At 40.5% G+C, this 24725-nt stretch overlaps 3 protein-coding genes across 3 annotated transcripts; all 3 read left to right on the forward strand.

Annotated features, from left to right (window-relative positions):
- Positions 1–13260: 13260 nt before the first annotated feature.
- GCK72_021129 (uncharacterized protein) lies at positions 13261–13713 on the forward strand (the record flags this gene model as incomplete). The annotated part of the gene is made up of 2 exons (XM_053734038.1): positions 13261–13337; positions 13443–13713. 2 exons carry the CDS (start codon positions 13261–13263, stop codon positions 13711–13713), a joined length of 348 nt encoding a protein of 115 aa, XP_053582951.1.
- A 1446-nt stretch (positions 13714–15159) lies between these two features.
- Positions 15160–15690, forward strand: GCK72_021130 (uncharacterized protein; the record flags this gene model as incomplete). The annotated part of the gene is made up of 1 exon (XM_053734039.1): positions 15160–15690. One exon carries the CDS (start codon positions 15160–15162, stop codon positions 15688–15690), a length of 531 nt encoding a protein of 176 aa, XP_053582952.1.
- A 599-nt stretch (positions 15691–16289) lies between these two features.
- GCK72_021131 (uncharacterized protein) lies at positions 16290–17314 on the forward strand (the record flags this gene model as incomplete). Its single annotated transcript, XM_053734040.1, has 2 exons — positions 16290–16369; positions 16420–17314. 2 exons carry the CDS (start codon positions 16290–16292, stop codon positions 17312–17314), a joined length of 975 nt encoding a protein of 324 aa, XP_053582953.1.
- Positions 17315–24725: the final 7411 nt, after the last annotated feature.

Consider the following 24725-nt stretch of genomic DNA (forward strand, 5'->3'; position numbering starts at 1 on the left):
CAAATTATTATAAATTAGAACCCAAAAAATGATCTAATTTCCAGAAACTCGGAAAAAACGGTCGGAAATGAGTCAAGAAGAGCTTCGAGAGTACAAGGCACAAAACAAGCGCAGCAATCGGGAGAAGCAGAAGAGTTTGCAAAGTTCTCAGCTCACTGCGTGTTCACAAGAAACTCAATTATCAGGTAAGAACCTATTTTCAGTTCTCTCAAACTCATAAGATAGCGAAAAACCAAAACGGTATTCCCATGTAGTAAAGTTGTTAATTTTTCGGCTATCTTGTGAATTAAAAAACCAGCTTTTATAAACTTCTCCTCATTCCGAATTAAGATCAAACTATAATTATGCAAAATTACAGAAGGAAGGAAGAAAATTAAAGATATGAATCCTGAAGAGCTTAGTAATTACCGGCGTCAAAATCGTGAAGCTTGTCGGAAGAAGGGAAGAACATCAACAACCTCTGATATGGAACTCAGCCAACGCACTTCGACATCCGATTTCAATTTTCAGCACAGTTAGTTTATTCATTGTTTTCATAATTTTTAGTGGGAGGATACAGTTTTGCAACATAGTGGGAGGATACATTTTTTTAGTGGGAGGATACAGTTTTGCATCCGGAGGGAAGTTTTTCCCCGTAATTAGTATACCAGAAAAAAAACTATTTTTCGTTATTGTTTTCCCGGACGTGAATAGTCCTATTCGGTTTACATCATACCCATAGTATTTTTTTCGAGTAATTTTTGACGAAAAAAGTTGCTATAAAACACGATCCACCGAGATACACACATCTATTTTCAAATGTCGTATACTAAATACTTCCTCATTGAAGAGCAAATGTAAAAATTTACTTTTTTTAAAACGGACATGCGACTTTGGGGCTTATAATTTTGAGCGCGTCTTCGACATATTTTTTCATACTTGTCAAGGCCCGGCCCGGGCCTTGCCAGCCAGCGAAACTAAGGCCCGGATATTTGGCGCCAAGATTCTAAATACAAATTTTTTCGAATTTTTTAACATTTTTTGAATTATTTTTTCTTAGAGATTCTTTTAAACTCAATTTTTTTCAAGGTCCGGCCGATGAAAAGTTTTACGCGCGACTTCAAACAAAATAACCATTTTTTCAACATTATTTTTGACTTTTTCCAATTTTTCATCGAAAGTGTGAAAATTCTTGACGATTTTTCAGAATTTCTGCTAATTCTGAATCATAATCAAAAATATGATTTCATCTTCTTCACTATGGTGTTTGGAGAAACGCTTTTATGAAACACCTTTTCAGACAGCCAATTCGACATGGAATCACTTCATTCAGAAATGTCGGACGTGTTCGATCAACCAACGAGCAGCAATGCTGCAGCTCGAATTGGAAGAAAACGGATGATGAGTCCACAAGAGGAGGAGGAGGAGGACGATGACGATGAGATGCCTTCGTCACAAATGTCCACTTATATGCCGAATTGGAGTGCAAAGGAAAAGGAAGAGTTCAAACGAGTGAAGGTCCGATACAACACTCGATCGAAGAAGGCTTTGATGTCGCAATCGTCATACGGTTCTCCCGATGATCACCAATCTTCCGTAGCGACATGCGATGTAGCGGAGCCTCAAGAACTCCCAGAGCAGCAATTCAACTGCAAAATTCGTTTTGCACTTGTGGATCTACTTCAAGTAGAAACGGATTGCATTGTTTTCCCCTTTTGCGGTGATCTGGATTTGACAAAACGCACAAAGATTTACAGTCAATTCTGGAGAAAGATGTGCAGGGAAGTCGATGATCAGGAAGAATATAAAGAGTTCTTAGAGGATCAGTGTCAGGAATTGGAAGAAGGAGACATTGCGGGCTTTATATGGCAAAGATTGGGAAGATCTAAAAGTAAGTTTTAACAAATTATAAAAAGCCCATAGATAATTTTAATTTAGTCAATCAATACGCATTTAAGTCATCAGAATTTCAAAAATGTTCATTTCATCATCATTTTTCAGCGTGCTTCCACATTCGAGAGCCGGTCAGCGAGAAGAACAAGTACACAACTGTGTATGAAGCCCAACTTCGAGCCGCCATTTTCAAGTGTCTCTACCAAGCCGATCGAAATGGTCACAGCAGCATTGCGTTTCCAATTTTTGGTCAAGTCGAAAATCGTCTCAAGGCAACTGCAATCACATTGCAAACAATTTGGTCATATTTTCAAGTTGTAAGAAAATCAAATTTGAAGTTGGTGTACTTGACCACAAAAATTGCACCGCTCTATGATTTTATTGGGAAATGCATGAGCTACATCCGAGAGATTGACCTTTCGAATTGGAGTCGTCAACACTTCTTTCAGTTCGAACAAATGCTTTTCGACAAGATCAAAAGTGAAGTGATCTACTCCACTGTTCCTGGAACCGATATGGCAATGAGAGCTTTCAAGTTCAGCTTGGAAAGTAAAAAAGTTAAAGACCAGAAAGAAAAACTGAAGTAAGATACATTTAAGTTTATAATTAAATTTAACCATTTATTTTAACAGAAATCTCCATGCCGAAATGTGCTCAATGACAGGATTGCCAGCCAGTGACTTCGTTTTAACCAGGGATAGTGGACGTCGATTGCCTCATCATTACATCTCTGACGTAACAGTTTCTGATGATGAGTCTCCGGAGCTCATCAGTCTGTACTTTCCGATGGAGAACGTCTGTGGCTCAACATCTGTACTTCGAAAGCTTTGGGTCGTATCGTATTACTACATGTATTACAGCGACAGACTTGGAGGTTTGTGTCAGAAACGGGGGAAAAACATAGTGAACAAAGCTTTTGGTTCGGTACTATAAGGTAAATTCGTAGATTTCTCTTTGAAGCTTTAGAAAAAGAAAAATGTTGTTGGTGGTGCTTAAATAATGACCCGATGGATGGGTACAAAACCTTTTTTGCTTTCTCAACTCCTTTAATACTTTTTAATTTGCAGACTCATTCGACTTTGCTGAAAACTCACTGGAACATAAAACACGCAAAGAAATGTTCAACAAACTTAAAAATTTGCATCGAGAAGTATTGCTTCAGTGGAAAAGGACAATGAGAAGTAGGAAATTAGTAGTGGGGTTTCATGTTCTGGTTGCTAATTGATTTTTTTCAGACGTTTGCTACAAATGCAAATGCCAAAAACCGGATGGATATCATGAAAATCTCTCTTATTTCAATACTCAGATGAGTCACCCGGACATTGTTTTTGATCAATGGATACTATTCGACAAATGCATTCTGGTTGATGGAGAAGATGTGATGAATTTGCAAAATCTTAGCATCCAGACTTCTCCTCAGAAATCTGAAGAAAAAGAGAAAGTCATGTTGAAGTTGGCTTCTGAGCAAGAAGAAGTGGTTCGTAGCTGAATTATCTTACTTTCCATACAATACATTGTTTTCAGGTGAAAGAAAAAGTCCTTGAATGGTTCAAAAATGTGAAGGAGTATACCAGAAATCGAACTCGCAACTTTCGAGCAATTATCGAGCATCTTGATCTCAGCGACATACGAACGGGAATAGATGATGACCCAGCAGTGTTTGATGATCTCGAAGTATATGATGAATACTTAGATAGAAGAGGAGACGGCGGGGAAGAGAATGACGCTCTGACTGAAGCTGAAGTGATTTATAGGATGGCTTATGGAATGGAGGAAATTCAAAAAGCAGCTGAAGAAGTTAACCGTTGTCTCCGTGATGTTGCGTTAAAACGATATGTCGAGCATGAAATCAATGAAGGACATCTGGAGAAGTCATTACGGCACAGTAATAACTTTTTCAGGGTTGTCGGTCTTTTAATCACTCAATTTTCAGGAATGGTCCGGAAGAACAAATACACTCTCAGTCCGCAAGTAGTTGAATTATGGAAGACAGAGAACAATCGGACTTGTACAGTTGACGAGTTCATAGCTGCCGAAATGAAAGAGATGGGAAAGAAAGAGTTGGATCTTCCACAACATATCGACACTACATTGGATGACACATTCAGAATGTTCTCAAGATATCCAAAACCAATTGATCTTGGAAGAAGAACAGATAAGTGCTACCATTGTGGAGCACTTTCATTCCCACGAGAGAGACTGAAATCGTGCTGCAAAAACGGGCGTTTTTGGATTAATCCAGTGAAGAAGATCCCACCTGCGATTACCCAGATGTTTCAGGAAAAGTTCAGAGGATGTCTGATTTCGGTAGGTTTCCTATATATAATTTGAACGTTTTTCATAAAAATTTTCCAGGCAAACGCAGCATTCTCCATGGCCAGCGTCAACTACAACCGTCAACAACAGAAGGCTCACGGAGTGCAGTCGATGAAAGTTCAAGGAGTAGTAACCTTCCTGCCATCTGCCATACATCCACGGGAGACCGCAAAAGCAAGATATGCAAACTTCATTGTACTGGAACACGACAATGAAACAATTGCATCCATGCGATTCGAGTCATTAAGAGTAAAAAATCCTCTACTGGAGAAAATGTTTTTGGACATTCAAGAATACTTGGACGCTAACAACTCCTTGTACAAATGCTTCAAGAGCATGGCTCAGCTGGAGAAAGAGGAATTGCAGAGACGAGGGCTCAGCCAAAGTGATGCCAGCAATGAGTTCATCCGGTTCACAATACTGTCACCCACAGAGTTGGATCATCAAGACAAGCTTGTTGCACATCCAGGTGTCTATGCTCAGAAGAAGAGGATGCCGAAACATCACGTGGCTGTAGCAATCAGTATGAATCCAGAAGACACTTCTGCTCGGCCACGAGGATTGACCATCTATCCAAAAAATCCATCCAAAGGAAAGCCGCAACAGGCGATTTCAATCTACTCGGACTTGTGCGACACAATGGGTTACCCTCTCCTGTTTCCTGATGCACAAGGTGGATATGCTCTTCATAAGTACCCAAGACGGACTGCAAAAGATCCAAAGCCGTCGTACGAGCAGAACATCAGGAACCACATCGAGGAATTGTTGAGTAACGAGGAGAACCCTGAGGACTACTACAACTTGGGACCAGAGTTCAATGAGATGTTGGAGAGTTTGAACCAACCATCTACTTCTGCAAGCGGGATGGAATTTGATGACTCGGATTTGTAAGTAATATACATATTTCGTAATAGAAGAGCAATCGAATTATTCATCAACTCAAATTCTCACATTTTCTTTTTTCAGAGATGATATGGATGTCCGGCAAGATCAAGACGTTGAGGATGGATTTGATTGGGACGAAGAGGAATATGATCCAGAAAAGTGAGTAATGGAGATGAATTATCTGAAAGATTGATTAGGGATAAACATTGTTGAAGTGGGGGGATAAATGATAAGCAGAACCATACAATCATCAAAGTTATTTTTTTCAGTTTGGACAATCAGCAAATACTCGATCAGGGATTGCTGGAAGATGAGCAAGAGTTTCCGGTGGACGACGAAATCGGACAACAGAACAACATCACAATGAAGCAACGAAAAGGAGATATGTATCCAGTCATCGATCAACACCAAAGAACCATCGACATTCCAATTGTATCCGGAAATCCATTTGGGCCGGACAGTGATTCTGAGGAGGAGCCGCCAATTGACCGATACAGAGGTACGAACAACTACGACGATTATGTGCCCCAAGAATTGGACAATGTTGATATGGATAGGGAGAGAGAAGTTGAACTGGAAGAGGATAGACTGAAGGAGAGAGAGGAATCGGTTCGAGGTTCAAGAGAAGAAGAAGATGAAGGAGAAGAAGACGAAAATGATGAGCTTGAACTCGACGCAGTATGTTATGGCGACGAGCACGACGCAGAACCGCTGGCTCTTGCAAGAAAAAATGATGGAGTTCTTGTTAAGAATGTGAGTTTACTTTTAGATTATCGTATTGACGAAAAAAAGCAATCAAATCAAAAGGTTAATTATTATATCATTTCAGATCGGACAGAGGCTGAACGTCAGCAGAGCTGAACACGCAAACTTCTTGTTTCAAGACCGAGAAGAAATTCCGAACAGATATCAAGGAGAATCTCGAACTCTTGGACAATTGGTTGTGATTGACTACGGAGCCCGCATGATTGAAGGAAGGATGAACGCATTACTTGTGCATCGAAGTGAATTTCATCGGTTCGCGGGCAGAAGCCAAGTTTTCAAGTTTCAAGAACAGATGGTAAATGAAAAGTTTAATGGCGTTAGGAAGCTCGGACAACTGGCCACACTCCCTTCGAGTGTTCCAGGAACTGTCAAATACCAACGAGAGTTAGTCATGACGGGAGTCACACTTGCCAACAAGCTTGGAAAACCTCATCTGTTCATCACTTACACTGGAAATCCGAAATGGCCAGAAATTCAGAGAGAAACGAAATTGAGAGGAGTCAACTGGACTGACATTCCGACATTCGTTAACACCGTCTTCTGGACAAGGTTCGAAATTTTCATCGAAGAAGAGCTCCTTGGACCAAAAAAGAAAATCTCCGCTCAAGGAGGAAAGATCGTGAGAGAAGGTGGAAATTTTGGCGTTGTGAGGTGGTTCATATACTCGGTGGAGTTCCAGCAGAGAGGAATGCCCCACGTCCACTTGATTGTCTGTCTGGAAAAACCAATCACCACCGCAGCTGAAGTTGATGATATCATTTCGGCCGAAGTACCAGAGATGCCAAAACGAAACGATCCAGAATATGAAGAGGTTTGTTTTCTTTAACATATTAGTGTAATTTTCACAATTCCTTTACTGAGAATCATCAAAAACAACTAATTATGTTTTTTCCAGAAACTCCGGTACTACAATCTGGTGAAAGATATGATGGTCCACTTCCCCTGTGAAAACGATCCAACTGCGTATTGCAGAGAAGGAGCAAAACTTCATTGGAAACAATGTGTGAAATCATTTCCTAAGAAGATGTCAGATTTCACCGTGCTGACGGACAACCAATATCCGGACTACAAAAGAACGAATACAAACAAGTTTGTTTTGTACCGGAAAGGGAAAGCACATGTTGCTGGCAGTGAATATGTGGTGTCTCACAACAAGCCTTCGTTGATGAAACACGAGTGTCACATCAATGTCGAAGTCATCACAACTCTCCACACCCTGAAGTACATATTCAAGTACCTCTTCAAAGGTCCTGATCGCATGCTTCTTGAAGTTTGTGAGAATATGGAAAAAGGAAATCCGGACAAGACTGCGATGACTCTTAGAGGCAACGTCTTTGCTCCAGCTAATCTTCCTGAAGGAAAATTACGTGCCCGGCAAAGACAAGCTGACAAAATGATGGATGCTGCCGGAGTCACCATTCCAAAAGATAAGCGTCTTTCAATGAATGAATGCACTGCTGTTTTGGATATGGCGGCAATGACGGCTAACGAAGCAGCTTGGAAACTCGCTTCACGACCGATGCATGGATGTTCCCATATTGTTTTCAAAGGATACGTTCATGAAGAGAACAATGAATTGCTGTATTTCAAACGCGGACTATCTGCGGCTTCTGCAAAGAAATTGCTCGAAAAAAAAGTTGCTGGGCAGATGGCTGCTTGGTTTAACGAAAACAAGAATCCAAAGCAGCTCAAAAACGGAATGATGACAACTGATCTGACTCTTCCAGAAATGTTCCGTTTCTATATGTTTAGCATGAAGACGCAGAAGTTCATTCTCCGAAAACGTGATCTCTCTGGAAAAATCTTTGGGCGGATCCAAGCACCACAGCCAAGAAATCTGGAACTCACCGCAGTCCGTTTACTTGCTCATCATGTTTGTGGACCGACAAGCTGGCAAGACTTACGGACATACAAAAACGTTGTCTACCCAACTTGTCTCCAAGCAGCACGGGCTCGACGTCTGATGAATGGAGAGCAGGAATGGAATGATTTATTGACTGAAATTGCTGGTTATGAATCTCCAATTGAATCCCGTCGGATGTTTGCAAGTATACTCCTTCACTGTGCTCCAGCCAATCCGAAAGATCTATGGGACAGTCATTGGGAAACCTTGGTTAGTAACAAAACGTCTTGGTCGGATTCTCAAAAGAAAGCTCACGCTCTTCGACACATCAACTTCCTTCTGCAACGCCATGGAATGAATCTGGATCAGTTCGAGCTTGAAGGAGATTACAAAAAAGAAGATTTACCTTTAATCGACCCAGCTGAGGACTTCGACAACCCAGACTTCGTCAACTTATCTCGAAACGAGCATGAAAGTAAAGGAAGAACGTTGTACCGAGACTTGAACACGGAACAGAAGAACTTTGTGGACCGAGTATTGGAGATGGATGACGAGACGGAGGTACCCAGAATGGTTTTTGTCGGCGGAGCTGGAGGAACCGGAAAAACATATTGTTATAATACAATATACCATGTGTTGATGGCACGAGGCAAACAAGTTGGTACAGTCTCTCACTCTGGAATTGCAGCCAGTCTTCTACCAAATGGATGCACAGCTCATCGGAAGTTTTCCATCCCGCTTGAAGTTTGTGATAGGATGAATTGCAGCATTGACCTGATTTCAGCCGAAGGTGAGTGTTTCGGGAAATTAGAGTGTTTCAGTGAAGGGGGGTGTTTTAGGTTGCCATGTAGTATAATTTTTTAATTTCAGCTACTGCACTGAGAGCTTTGAGTGCCGTCATCTGGGATGAAGTTTGTATGTCCGACCGTAGAATAGTGTCGGCAGTCGACAACCTCTTCCAGGAACTCCACGAAAGCACACTTCCTTTTGGTGGAGTTTTGTTCATAATGGGTGGAGATTGGAGGCAAATTCTTCCAATTGTTCAAGGTGTTCGAGATCAAGGAGTCATTGAATACACTCTCAAGAACTGGGGTGATAATTGGACTCAAGTTGAGAAATTCCACCTGACAATCAATCAAAGAGCCATTGATGACCCAGACTATGCCAGACTGATTCTCGAGATTGGAGATGGATCCAACTATGTACATGAGAAGAGACAGATGGTGTCAATTCCGGACAAACTCATTCTAACCGGAACGGACACGGATCTCGTGGACTGGGTCTTTCCAGACGTCAACACCTACAAACTGGTGGAATCTTCTGCAGTATTGACTGTGGACAATAGAACGGCTCTCCGAATCAATGAATACATCTTGGACAAGTTGAACGGAGAAATGAGAGAGTTTGTATCCATTGACACAGCTGATAAGGACAACGCTCTCAACGTGGACCCAGCCATCTTTGCTACGGAGACACCACCTGGAATGCCACCCCACCGTCTTCGCTTGAAAGTCGGAGCCCAGATTGTTCTCCTTCGCAATCTGTCTGTGGAAGCCGGACTGTGTAACGGCACAAGATTGACGATTGTGTCTTTCGGAGAAGACGTAAGTTTTTTTGTCACATCTTTTTTCGGTTGAACCTATGCATAAATAAACTATTTTATTTCCAGATAATCTACTGCCACCGGAACACCGACCCGAAAAAGCCAAAGCAGATGGTCTTCTTGCATCGAATCTTGATGAGTCCCTCTGGAAAAGGAGGAAAGTCTTGTGGATTCCGCCGTCGACAGTTCCCAATTCGTTTGGCGTACGCCTGTACGATCAACAAGAGCCAGGGACAAACGTTGACAAGATGTGGACTGCTTCTGCATTCTCCAGTCTTCTCGCATGGCCAACTCTATGTTGCAATGTCGAGAGTAAGAAGAAGCGAAGACTTCCGATTGTGGCACTACAAGAGAGGGACTCCCGACGACAACTACATCCATGGAGGGATTCTTGTGCGAAACGTGGTCTATCGAGAGGTTCTGCAGCTGGGAAATTGAAAATTGTGAGTTCGCGAGTTTCCAAAATTGTCTCAGCTTGCTGTGAAATTTATAACTATTCTCTCTCTCTCTCTTCGGAAGATAATGAACGTGTTTTCAGCGATGCTGGGAGAATCGATACAACAACGGGACATCGGATGATTTGGCATTGGATTCTTTTGGCACGTTACACTTAGCATTTATTATTGACTGGTTCATGTTTTAATTTTCTTGTTATTTTTTGCTGTTATTTTCTATTGTTTTTTTATTATTGTTATTATTACTTTTGAGATATGAATTGTGAAACTTTTTTGAAATTGTTTGGATATTTGAAAAAAACTTCAAAGAATGTTCAAAGAATGTAAATTATTTGAAAAATAATTTAAACATTTATTTGAACACTCTAACAATTTCCAGATGATATAAAGCAATGTTACGTACAATTTCCAGTAAAATTTAATTTAAAAAAGGCAATGCAATAATTTGAATGTAAAACTTGCCATGCACCGCGCACGGGGCGAAGCCCCGTCTTGCGGAGCCCGCCGGGAGGCGGGGGACGCTAGTCATAGTCAATATAATTATGACTAGTTATTTTCAAAATTCAGCATTATTAATTAAAACTATTCCAATAAGTAATATAGAAAGTGGAGTTGTTTTCCTTGGGTTGACCATACAAGATTTTGAATTTTTATACTGCGATCCCGGACAGGTGCAAATTTCGAAATTAGCTCGGCCCGTTGCAAGTCCGTATCCGTTTGCTCAAACTTTCTGGCACTCGTTGACAGGTCTTTAAACTTTTCATCTTCCTGTCACTTTTCCTATCCGCTTAATTAAACCAAGCTTTCCGTCTTCAACATTTTGTTACTTACTTTTAACACGTTCACGAAAAGTCGAAAAGTTTTTGAGTTTGAAAGAGAAAGAAAGAAAAATAAAGCATACTTGTCAAAAATCGGGCCGGGCCGGAATTTCTCTTGGCCCGGCCCGGCCCGTCGGCCCGGAAAGTGTTTTATTGCAATTTTTAAAAAGGTTTATTGCAATTTTATTTATTTGATTTCGCGCTCTTTTACAAAACAACGACACTCCGAAATTACGCAAGCGCCTGTTGTTTATCGTCCTTAGGAAGAATTTTGTCCGATTTCTTTCCCGGTTTTCGCGTTTTATTGAGAAAATTTTCAGGGTTTTTATATAAAATCTATTGAAAATGACGGATAATCAAAAAGAAAACTCGTTTACTAAATTGCTGCAAGGATATATCGAAAAACGTGATATCAAAGTGAAGGCTGTAAGTGTCAATTCAGCCTTTTTCGTATATTAAAAATAATATTGCAGGATGAAGCTTATAGAGACGAAAATTACCGTATTGTTATGTATCGTGAAGACGAAGACAAGGAATATGAAGAAACAGGCCGTGTAATGTGTGTAGGCTGCAGAAAGATACTCTCCGGAAAAGACGGGAGTCATCTGCGTCGTCATACGAAAAATTCTTGCAAGATGAAGAGAAAACTGCCTGACAGTGTTGAAAATGGAGATTTGGAATCGAGTTTGTCCGAAGTTAAAAGTCGGAGAATTGATGGTATCACTATTTCTGAGATTTTTGTAAAAATGAGCAAAAGTAATCAGAAAGAATGCAGTTATCTAAGGGGTTTCAGAAAGTTTCAGAGAAAAAAAACTATTTCCAGAGTTTACCACCAAACAATTCCGACAAGGCGAGTTATCAAAAATCACAACGGCTATTGCGAAGTACGGAGTGAGCTCGGGACGTTCGTTCAATCATTTGAGTTCTGAATCTATGAAACGATTGGTATTGGATATAAGTAATGCATCGTCGTGAGTAGCTCAGTTTAATATATAAGCCATTGTAACTAATTAATATTTCAGAAGTGGTGGTTATGGCGAGGCCGCCCTGAAACAACTTCCGTCACGCAATACTATTCAGAAAGTTTCCGAAAATATGGCTCAGAACCTGATTACAAAACTTTATACGTATTTGTCACGTTTCACCGAAAATCGTCTTCATTTGATTATCGATTATGGGAAGCTTGTCACCCACTATCTAAGTGTGTTCGGATCTTTTGTCGATGATGAATTCAAACTGCAAGTCGTACCGTTAGCATTCATTCCCACATTTGAAGGGAAAACAGCGAATGAGACAGCAAAGTTAATCAAACATCGATTAGAAGAATACGGTTGGACCAAAGAACAAATTGAGTCGTGTTATGTGACTGCCGATGGTGGTATCTCTAATATTGGTTCACATTTTTACAGTTGTGAGTGCGTTTTTTCCACTAAATAAGCATAACAGTTTTCTTCAGATGTGAGATGCGTGTCGCATAGTGTCAGCTTGCTTGGATCGAAAATTATAACTCCACTGTTGATTCATCGAAAAAATCATCTATTGTCATCAGAAGATCTCGATATGTTAAGCCGACTAGAAGATGTTATCAATGTATCCAAAAAAGTTGCTGGCTACATTCGCTGGAATTCTACTATATGCCAGTCTCTGCCACGTCTTCCTACTTTGCCTTCGGATACTAGATGGCTTAATGGTGTAAAATGTCTGAAAGACGTCATGGAACTGATGGAAAATATTCAACCAAATATTCAACTGTTCTCCCCGAAAGGTAGAGAACGAATCCGACGTCTCGCTTCTGAAGATGAAAAACTCGCTCACTCAATTTTATTGGTATTTTCACCTCTGCTGACATACAATCAGGTGTTCCAATGCCAGAACAAGATTACTTTAAATCTTGTATTGCCTGCTTACAAACATTTAGACAATCGATTCAAAAAATTCCTCGAAGACGATTTCACTGGAGTTGATATGGACACAATTGATACAGATTTTGTCAAAGTTATGTCGAAATCCGGTAGATTGGCCCTACAGCATTACTACGCGGAGTTCACCGATTTACACTATGGCGCTGTGATGCTGTCTCCGGCTACAAAAAAAATGTCGAACTTTGAGAGAGCAGAACAGCTGAGAGCTAAAGGGGGGTATTTGAGTTTAGAACTCGGAAGAATAGAACTGCGACAAAATAAAACTGTGAAAATATAGAACAGGAAAAAATAGAACTGAACAAAGTGGAACTACGAAAAAATGGAACTGCTACAAAACAGAACTCGACAAAATAGAACTGAACACAATGGAACTGCTACAAAATAGAACTGTTACAAAATAGAACTCTAGTTCGAATGGAGCGCGTTTGCATTTTTTTGCAAAAATTCAATTTATTTTTGACTTTTCTCAAATAAATTCATATTTTTCATCGAATAATTGTTCAAATTAAAAAAAAAGTCGTTCTGATTCTTCTAAAAAGAAAAAAAATGCAAACGCGCTCCATTCGAACTAGAGTTCTATTTTGTAACAGTTCTATTTTGTAGCAGTTCCATTGCGTTCAGTTCTATTTTGTTGAGTTCTGTTTTGTAGCAGTTCTAACTTTCACTGTTCCAGTTTGTAACAGTTCTATTTTCGTCTGTTCTATATTTTCACAGTTTTATTTTGTCGCAGTTCTATTCTTCCGAGTTCTAAACTCAAATACCCCCAGCTAAAGACTTTATTATGGATATGCTACCGAAAGACATGTCATCTGTGAGAAATTCTCCAGCACCCACTAAAAATGATGGAGTAGAAGATCTGTAAGACCTTCTTCGCGACACTCCTCAATCAACTTGTGATGCGAACAACGAACTAGAACGGTAATTGAACCTTCCGCCACAGCGACATTTAAATTTGTATTACAGATATCTCTGTGAACATGTTGACTCAAATTATTCCGAAACTCTTGAGAATTACTGGCACCGCAAAAAGAACGAGTATCCCGCACTCTACGAAGCAGCCACAAAATTGTTCAGTGTGATTCCAAGTGAATCAATCTGTGAATCCTGTTTTTCGACTGCTTCATATTTATTAGACAAACGTAGGACACGTCTTCAATATTCGAAAGCTGAGCTAGTCGTAATGGGGTGCCAATTGGCCAATAAATTTCCACACTGGTTAGACGATCTTGCATAATCCATCCGTTTTTCTTTCCTAATTTTTCTATGTTTTTCTCTTTCCTTTCTGTTATTGTTCTTTCTTTGTTTGCTGTTGAAATTTGCTGATTTTTTAAAGCATTAAATACATTTATTTTTGAATTTCAGTTTAACTTTTCCTGATTTCCTCGCTCATAATTCGAAAACAGGTGACCATTTTCAGATACAATTTACCGTAAATACTGTATTATAACGGCATGCCGTTATATTTTTCAACTGCCTCCGAGAGAAACTTCGTGGTTTCGGAAACTCATTAAAATTAAACAAAAAAAAACTTTTTTGGACGTTCCATTTGCTGATCAAGTAGTTACTAATCACTGTACTTCTAATCAGAACCAAGATAAAATCACCCGGATAATCATATTCATAAATTCTTAGTATAGATGGAGCGCCGTTATAATACAGGTGCCCTTCTATTACAGGTGCCGTTATAATACAGTATTTACGGTATATTATCTTATACAACTAAAGTGATTCAAATTACTCTGCACATCCTACTTTCGGTTGTAAATTACAAATTTAATCGAAGACTACAACTTTTCCAAAAAATTCAAAATTTTCAAAAATGTTTCAAAAACTGTTTCGAAACGGGCCGAGCGGGCCGGGCCACGGGCCGGGCCGGGCCGGGCCGGGCCGGGCCGGGCCGAACATTTTCTTGATTTCGGCCCGGCCCGGCCCGGCCCGGCCCGGCCCGTGACAAGTATGAAATAAAGTAGTTTTTTAAAATTTAATTTTTTGCTTATCATGATAACTCTGGCGAATGCTCAAACCATTTCAAAAACCTTATATTGGACAGATGAATTCTTCCAAACTCATGACTTTACTCATGCAGCGAGCACGTCAAGTTGTTTTTTGAGTTTTCTGAAATGTGAGCGGTCCAGAGAGTTTCAGAAAGCTGTCGCGCTCATCGTTCATCGACTGCCCCTTTTTTGAGCCAGCAAACATACGGAATCCACCATCTCACGACAAGAGTTAGATGTGCAGGTGCTCTCCCTAATGATGTTTGTCTTCCCAGAGCGCACTTCACTCGCGTCGCGGTCGTGCGTTGCGGTCTCCCCCCAACACCACCAGACATTGATTCCTCATCTCATTTGTACCCTCTCTCCGTAAGAGAGGGACGACTCCTTTCCCTCTCTTACGCCTCCCAAGACTTGCACTGACTCCTGTTTTCCAACAAATGAAAACAAGTGAATTGTGAGTTTCCCTCTTTTTTTATTCCATCCTTCATTTTCAATCGTTTCAGAATTGCGTTCTCGCTTATTTCCAAAAGAGCCAAAAATTTGTCAAAAACCCTTCGCAAAATATCTGTCGGTTCCATCAATATAACTGTTAGGAGTCATTATCCTCGTATCACAATTAATTTGAGAGACACATCAGTGGGGCTCAGTTTGTACACGGAGAGAGGGGGCCAGATGTGGGCAACAAGATGATTCAAAACAAAACGATTTCATGTGAAAAGGGGTCTCTCACTGTCGCGAAATTAGTAGAGCGAATTGCTAGCGTTACTAGTTGTGAATCGCTTGAATATGTGGAACTCAGGGGACCTCTACAACTAGAAGTGTGCGATACTCTCTCTCAACTGACAGAACTCGGGACATTAGCCGTCATGGAAGACTGTTCGGATAGTTTCGCAAAGAAAGCTTTTGAAATTGTCTCAACAGTTACCACGGAGATTACATTGTACCGAATTCCATTTGAGAGCAAAGAAGAGTTTCAGACATTTCTGAAGAGCAATTTGAACTATTTGAAGATTAACTCAGATTTCTCAATGTTCACTCTTGATCACCTTCTAGTCACAAACGCACTCAAACTGAAATTGAGAGAAGTCATGTTGAGTGTCACAGATATTAGTCAATTTCTTACAAAGTGGTTTCACAGCAAATGCAACTCTCGACTAAAACATCGGTCATTGTGCACATTGGGAGGTATCAATGAAACGTGTCTTCGGAAGTACTGAAGGCTGTTCCGTTTCCAAGAGACCGAGAGCGAACGTTCCAGTACTCGAAAAAACTGGACAAGTCATCAGTATCGTTTTCTGGAGGATATGATATCGAAAGAACAGATGGGAAGAAAGCCACGATTGTATTTGTGACCTTTATCTGACGGACGTTTGGCGGTGATACGCTGTCCTTTGCTTTGTTTAAAATGTAATGATTGATTGAATCTTTATTCATTTCTTGTGTCGTGCAATGTTTCATTGTTTTGATCAAATAAAGTCATTTTTTTATTTATGCTAATCATGAGGACTCTGGCGATTGCTCAAACTCATGCAGCGAGCTCGTCAAATTGTTTTTTGAGTTTTCTGAAATGCGAGCGGTCCAGAGAGTTTCAGAAAGCTGTCGCGCGCATCGGTCATCGACTGCCCCTCTTTCCAATCTGCAAACATACGAGTTTCACTTTCTCTCGACAAGAGTTAGATGTGCAGGTGATCTCCCTAATAATGTTTGCCTTCCCAGAGCCCATTTCTCACGCGTCGCGGTCGTGTATTGCGGTCTCTCTCCGATCTCCTCAGACATTGATTTCTTCATTCACTTCTACCCTCTCCCCACTAGCAAGATGACGACTCCGTTCTTTCTCTTACGACTTCCAAGACTTGCACTGATTCCTGTTCTTCAACAAATGGAGCCTATTGATCTGTAAGTTTTCATCTTTTTTTTGTTCTATCCCTCATATTCAATCGTTTCAGAATTGCGTTCTCGCTTCTCTCCAATAAAGCAAAAAATCTGGTAAAAATGTTATGCAAAATAACTGCCGGTTCTATCAATGTGGTTTTTAAGAGTCATTATCCTCGTATCACAGTTGTATTGAGAGATGATACATCAGTAGGGCTCAGTTTGTACACGGAGAGAGTTCCGGATGTGGCCAACATGATGCTTCAACACAAAACAATTTCATGTGAAAAGAAGTCTATCACTGTCGCGAAATTGGTAGAGCGAATTGTCGACGTTACTAGTTGTCAATCGCTTGAACTTGTGGTTCTCAGAGGACCTCTACAACTAGAAGTGTGCGATACTCTCGCTCTACTGACAAAACTCAGTAAATTGACTATCATGAGGGACTGTTCAAATTGCTTCGCAAGGAAAGCTCTTGAAATTGTCTCGACAGTTACCACGCAGATTTCATTGTGCCGAATTCCTTTCGAGACCGGATATGATTTTCAGACATTTCTGAAGAGCAATTTGAACTCTTTGTATATTTACAGTTGTTTCTCGAGGTTCACTCTTGAAGACCTTCTAGTCACAAACGCACTCAAAGTGGTATTGAGACAAGTCAAGTTGAGTGCCAGGGATATCACTCAATTTATTACAAATTGGTTTCACAGCAAAAACAACTCTCGACTAGAACATCTGTCATTGCTTGTAGACGAAGTTGTCAATGAAATGTGCCTTCCGGAAGTACTGGAGGCTGTTCCATTTCCAAGAGACCAAGAAAGAACGTTTTTTTATTCAAAACATTTGGACTATTCATCAGAATCGTTTCGTGGAGGATATGATATCAAAAGAACAAATGGGAAGAAAGCCACAATTGTATTTGTACCCGGTCACGGAGTGACATTTATCGATTTTTACGTTTGGCCGTGATACTCTGTTCTTCGCTTTGTCTTTAAATGTAATGATTGATGCGAATCTTTATCCATTTCTCATGTCGTCCAAAGTTTTGTTATTTGATCAAATAAAGTAATTTTTATCTTGATGACTCTGCTCAAACCACTTATGAACCTTTTTTAGATAAATGAACGCTAGCAAACCTAGGACTTTATTCATGCATCAAGCCCGTTAAACTGGTTTTTTGAATCTTCGGAAATGGGAGCGGTCTAGAGAGGTTTGGGAAATTATCGCGTGCATAACTATCGTGCATTCTCGAGTCGGCAAACATACAATTTTCACCTTCTCACGACTAGCGTCCCCCGCCTCCCGGCGGGCTCCGCAAGACGGGGCTTCGCCCCGTGCACGGTTCATGGCAAGTTTTAAATTCAAAATATTGAATTGCCTTTTAAAATTAAATTTTACTGGAAATAGTACAGAACACTGCGTTTATATCATCTGGAAACTGTTAGAGTGGTCAACGTTTAAATTATTTTTTCAAATAATTTACATTCTTTGAACAATCGTTGAAGTTTTTTTTTTCAAATATTCAAAAAAGTTCAAAAAAAGATTCACAATTTATATCTCAACAGCAATAATAACAATAAAAAAACTTTTTTTTTTAATTTTTCAAATTCGAAGTTTTGAATTTGAAAAAATCAAAAATCTTTGTCGAAATCTCAGTAGTATTGAACAGAACTGTTTGGATTATTCCCGATCCAAAAAAGCAACAAAACGATTATAAACAGGAACTTCCCATTGACTTAATTCCCTAAACTTCACGTTCTAAAGTTGTAAAAACCATTGCTGAAAGATTTGTTCTATTCGAAAATCACTTCAATCCAAAAAGTAAAATAATTCTAAAAAAGTTTAATAATAAATTTTTAAAAAGTCACTCATGAGAAGATTCGAACCATCACCTCACAGATTCTCACCCCCGCCCACTGCCACTGCGCCACCGACGCACAGAAAAACTCGGTCATTGAGGGAATAGAAAAAAGGGGAGCTCCTCGCAGCAGTACAATGACACATACAATGACAAAATTGTCAGTGTATTCGAAAAAATGTCAGTGGAGATTCAGGTTTCTCCACAGAATCGTCCGATATCAATATTTTTTGATCGGACTTTTTGGTTCCATTAGATCTCCAAAAGTTTAGATCGGTGTCAAAAATTCAGAGCGATTCAGTGAATCCTGTTCACAGGACAGCGTATAGAAAAAATCCCCACATGACCGAAAAACCACGAAAATCACAAAATCCGGTTTTTTGAAAGATTTTTCAACTAAAAGTATCTTGAATTTTACATGGTTCGATAGAGTTTTTTTTTCTACACATTTCTTTTTTTTCGGATCCTGAAATTTCTCAAATCCGGGCGAGTTACAGCCGGTGAAAGTTTTGGGCGGAAAAAGGGGGATCGATCGATAATTGTTCATTTTTCGACTGTTTTTTGAGTATAACTCGATTGCATCACTTCCAATTTAAAATCTGCTTTTTTAGTCACCTCCCCCATGCCAAGTTTCATAACTGTACCAAATTTCAAAGCTCTCGGTTCAATACAACCCGAGATATCGAGAGGAAAGTAAAAAATTCGGGAAAAAAAGTTGTCCCCCTTCTTTTATGGTCATAAATCATAATTTTCCAGATTTCCAAATAATTTTTACATGTCTCGATAGCCAGATGTTTAGAGATCTCAAGTCCGAAAAATCCCCCGGAAATGTTCAAAACTGGCGCCGTACGAAGCAGGAAACGGTGAAAATAGTGAAATTCTCAAGCCATTTTTTTGAGCGAAAAAAGTTGCTCTCACTTTTGTGCTCATAACTCTCTCCCAAGTGCTCCAAACCCACCCCCTGTTGGTCGCCACCGGCGCCCCAAGTTTTTGTATCACCTCAAAAAAGAATTTTTTGGAAAAGTTGAGAGCAAAGAGAGTTATTAAAAGAAATAAAAGCGGTCAAAATTGTGGACATTTCTGTCGACATTTTTTTTACCACAAGCTCCGCCCACTCCAAATCGGCACGCTCATACTTACGCGATTTAAGAAGAGGGGCCGACTAGCGTCCCCCGCCTCCCGGCGGGCTCCGCTAGACGGGGCTTCGCCCCGTGCGCAGTGCCCAGCAAGCTTTGAATTTTTGTTCTTCGACCATTTTGATGCAAATTAATTTACTTTTTTGATTTTATGTAACCAAAGCAAGCAGATATTCATTAGCTTTCAAATGGTAGTAAAACCAAGTCTGTACGACAATTTTGAGCCGAGTTATAAGATTTTGAAGTGTAGAGGCTGGGGCGCCGCGAGGCGCGAAGCTTCTGAAGTTTATCAGTTTCACCCTGTGGGGACACATTTGGCTATCATCTTGTGGGGACATCTCTGCGAGTCACCATGGAGCAACTGTGAATCTACCACCTTGTGGGGACACATGTGACTAAGGCTGACACAGCTGTTTTTTTTTCTCTTTCTACGTAGTAATGAGAAGAAGGCTCTGGGAAAAAATATTTGTATGCAAAATAGACTGTAATTATTTTTTAAGTTTTATTATTCAAAATAAAAATCTACAATAAAATTAATACAAATAAAACAATAAATACAAATAAAACAATAAATACAAATAAAACAATAAATACAAATGAAACAATAAATAATATTAATAACATTTCATTTAATTCTATAACAAATATTCTATAACTATTCTATACTATTCTATACTATTCTATAACATTCTATAACTATTCTATGTATCTATAACAAAAAATCTATAACAAATAATTAAACATTTCAAATTTTCACAAAAGCTAGAAGAGTCGCTATGTAATTTTCCAAATCCACATCATATTGTTCGCACTCCTTTTTATTGTCACTGATGCAAACCATGCCATCTTCTCCTCGCACCCATGCTTGATAATGTCCGCTCAGTCCTCCATCGCTCGAACTGTACTCAGCAAACGCTTGGAACTGGTAGAATTCCCCAAACATTGAAACGACTGTGTTCACATTGAGATCCCAGAATCGTTTCATGTTGGGGATGACAGTTACAAAAATTTGCGAGCCGTTGATAATTATCTTCGGTTCTGTCCACATGTCCTTCGCGTTGCATTTCGTACAAGGAGTGTCCAAGTGTCTCATCTCGTAAATATCATTGAATAGATCCTCAAAGTTGGCATCTTGTGACATCTGGACTTCAATATGTGTTGCAGCAGTAGCGTTTCCGTAAGAAGGTTCTTCATCGCATGATCTGCATTTGGTCTCCGGTGCGTGTTCCATCTGGATTGTGGTTCCATCTTCAACAGCCAGTGCCCTCATCAACATATCGAACACTTCCACCAGATCCTGTTGACCAGTGTGGAATTCCGCTGGCAGTGTTTGGCGCCACTCTTTGGCGGAGAATGTTTCTTTTCGAAAGATTCGTCCCAATATGTTTCCAAGTGGCATATTTGGATGTTGGCAATTTACGTACTTCTCTCGAACCTCCGGGCAGTTGTAGAGAATGTTAACAATGGTGTTAATAAAACAATCCGTACCATCTGTGTCCAACAAGAGGTAGGGAAGGTCCAGTCTCTGTGGAGCAAATGGGGCCGCTCCAGAATTGTTTCCAATATTCGAAACAACATCACTGCTCTTCTGCACTGGTTTTTTGTTGAAGATTTTGAAGAATCGTTGCAATGTCGAAGGTTTTGAAGATTTGGTGGTTTTCGAAGATTTTGGAGCCATGTCCGTTTCATCAGATGTTTCGGAATCGATGGATTTGGTTGGGGAAGTTCTCGTGACTAATAAGGTATCGGCTGTTGTTTTCATAGATTCGAGTGTGGTTTTGATTGGCTCATTTCGCAAGACATCCCTATAAACCACATTTCGAACAAGAATTCCACCACCGACTATGTTGTCATATCCTTCGGTGACTCGCTTGGTATGCCACATCCTGAAGTCTTCTGCTCGTTGCACGCGAGACATTGCGACATATAGTTGTCCGTGAGAAAACACGGCGGAATGTACTAAGAGTCCGCATCTTGACAACGTCTGACCTTGACTCTTGTTAATTGTACAAGCATATGCCAATCGGATGGGATACTGTAATCGTCTGAAGCCACATGAATTCGCACCATTTCCAGTTGGACACATTATCATTCGATGCAGGAACACAGTTTTCGGCGATTTCGAAGTAGGAGTGTTGACGGAACAGAAGATAACCTGAGAAATTAATCAATTAGTTGGTGAAATATGATAGGAGAACTTACATCATTTCCAAACGCTTCAACAGTCAAACGTGTTCCATTACAAAGACCCTGTTCCACAGACAAGTTGCGAAGTAGCACAACTTGGGCTTTAACTTTTAGTCTCAGCCGATGTGGTGGCATACCTGATGGAGTTACAGTTTGGAACACGGAAACATCAGCTGTGAACCCTGTGGTCTTATCAGAAGTATCAGTCGAGAAAAACGTTCTAACCACTCCATCAAGTTTGTCGAGAATGAAGTCATTCATTCGGAGAGCAGTTTTATTGTCAATAGTGAGGAGGGCAGCCGTTTTTGTTTCTTCGATTTTGTTGACATCAGGGAACACCCAATCGGCTAGCGCTTTATCACCGGCTCTCTCAACGAACTGTTCGGGAATATGTACCATTTGACGTTTCTCATCGACATAATTGGTTCCATTACCAATATGGAGAATCAGCTTAGCATATTCAGGATCGTTGATGGCACGTTGGTTTTCTGTTAGTTCGAACTTCGTCATCTCATCCCACAGAGTACTGGTTTTGAGAGTGTAGTCCGAAACTCCATGTCCTCTGACACCTTCGACGATAGGTAGAATCTGGCGCCAATCTCCTCCCATGATGATTAAAACTCCGCCAAAAGGTATATCAGCTTCACCTTTTAGAATTCGAAAAAGAGCGTCGACCGCATGTATGATTCGTCTGTCGGTCATGCAAACTTCGTCCCAAATTATGCAATCAAGTAAACGGAGTGCAGCTGCTGAAAAAATGAGAAATTGGTTAGTTATTCCATTGATTTCCTAAATTTCACTCACCTTCTGATCCTTCCGCATCCACTTTGCAGACCATACGGTCTACGACTTCCAGTGGAATCGAAAACTTCCGATGTGCAGTGCACCCATCAGGTAGAAGACATGCAGCAATTCCATAGTGGGACACGCAGGCAACAGATTTCTTTTTTGACATCAAAATGTGGTGAATGGTTTTGTAACAGAACGTTTTGCCTGTACCTCCTGCTCCACCCACATAAACCATTCTTGATTTTCCCACAACGTTCACCAACTTGAGCACTCCGGTAACGAATTCTTCCTGTTTTTTGTTCAATTTCTTGAACATCTCTCTTCCTTTTTCTTTATGTTCGTTTCGGTTGAAATGGACGATATTGGGATTGTCGACATCGTCTTCTGGGCGGAAGTTGGGCAAGTTATCCTCGTCGTACTCTTTGTCCAGTTCGAAATCGCTCAATTCCATTCTATGACGTGCAAGAAGAAATTGGATATGACGGAGTGCATGGGCGATTCTCTGAGCGTCGGACCATGTATTATTCGTGTTGATGAGATCTTTCCAATGGAGTGTCCAAAGATTTTTTGGATCAGATGGGGCACAATTCAGAAGAATACTGGCGAAAAATCGTCGGCATTCTACAGGGATTCGTAGTTGAGCAATTTCCGTTAATGCGAGATCCCACTCAGTATCTCCGTTCATAAGCCCACGGGCACGAGCAGCTTCAAGACACGATGCATAAACTGTTCCTCGATAACTTCTCAAATCTTCCCAACATGTCGGTCCCCGCACAGCTTCAGCCAGAATACGAGTGGCAGTTCGCTCGAGAAATCTGGGCTGCGGTGGTTGAATGCGGCCAATTATCCGATGAGAATAATCTCTTTCGCGAAGAATGAATTTTTGTGCTTTGGTATCGAACTTATAGTATGATGACATTTCAGACAATGTTAAGTCAGTCGTAGAGATGTCATCAGTTATTTGGTCGGGTTTCTGATTAGCCTCGAACCAAGCATTCATCATACCTTTGGACTTTTCTTGGCACATCCTTCCAGCTTTTGCGGCATCAACTCCTCGAACTGTGTACATTGGTTCTTTGTTCTCTTCGTGGATGAAGGCTTGGTTAACGATATGAGATGAACCGTGCATGTGGCGACCAGAGAGCCTCCAGATTGCCTCAGGCGCTGTCATTGCCGACAAATCCAACATGTACGTGCAATCATTGATAGCGATGTGGTTTTCGGTCACATTAACACCGGCCGCTTTCATTGTTTTGATTGCTTGTTCCTGGCGTTCTCTGACTTTTGCTTGATTGAGATTTTTTGGAACGAACACACAGCCATCTAAGGTCATTGAATCTGACGCCTTCGATCCTTTCACGTTCTTTTCCGATGCTTCCAGTAGAATACGATCCGCTCCTTTGTGGATATATTTGAAAACATACTTTATGGATTTCAGAGAAGAGACGATTTCGACATTGATGTGGCACCCATGCTTCATGAGTAGCTTCCTGCTGTGGGGAACGACGTAATCACTTCCGGCAATGACTCTTCTTCCTTTTCTCATGAAAATGAATACGTTCTTTCTGGTTCTCCTGTATTTTGGATACTCATTATCACAGAGTACTGTCTCGTCAGAAAATTGTTTTGGAAATCCTTTAGTGCATGTCCTCCAGTGAGACTTTTTATCCTTCATACAGTAAGCGTCGTTATCGTGCTCGCATGGGGCGTGAGTCATCATGTCACGAACCAGATTGTAGTAACGAAGATCCTGAAATTATGGTGTTTGTATACATAGTCTTTAAAAATTCACTTACATCTTCATAATTAGGACTGTTTGTGTCTGTCGGAAAGTCTGGAACTTCGGCAGAAATAATTTCGTCAACTTGCTCGGCGGTAGTTATAGATACTTCCAAGCAAACCAGCTGATGAATATGAGGCATACCGCGTTGTTGAAACTCCACTGAATAATTGTGCCACCGAACTTGTCCAAACATTCCAACTTCTCTGACCACTTTTCCGTTCATCGATGACATTTTCTTCTGCTTTCCAAGAACGTCTTCGAAATACACTTCGCTCTTCACATCAAAAACTCGTACAATTATATCAGGAATATCTGCCCACTTGCAAGCTTTCATCATTGTTGCTCGTTTAATTTCGGGCCATTCAGGGTTACCAGTATATGTAATAAACAAATCAGGAGGTCCGAGCCGATTGGCAATGGTCACGGCACTCATCACCAGCTCACGCTGATATTTGCTTGATCCAGGTACACTTGACGGTATTGTGACGAGAGAGCCGATTTCCAACAATCCGCGATAGTTCTCTTTGACCATTTTGGCGAGTGTCTTCATCATTGCACTTTTATTAGTTGCTCGTGGAATTTCCAATCGGTTGTAGGCAATCGCGTTCATTCGCATTTCTTTGGCAC

The sequence above is a fragment of the Caenorhabditis remanei genome, chromosome V, assembly GCF_010183535.1.
Source record: "Caenorhabditis remanei strain PX506 chromosome V, whole genome shotgun sequence".
Classification (NCBI taxonomy): Eukaryota; Metazoa; Nematoda; class Chromadorea; order Rhabditida; family Rhabditidae; genus Caenorhabditis; species Caenorhabditis remanei.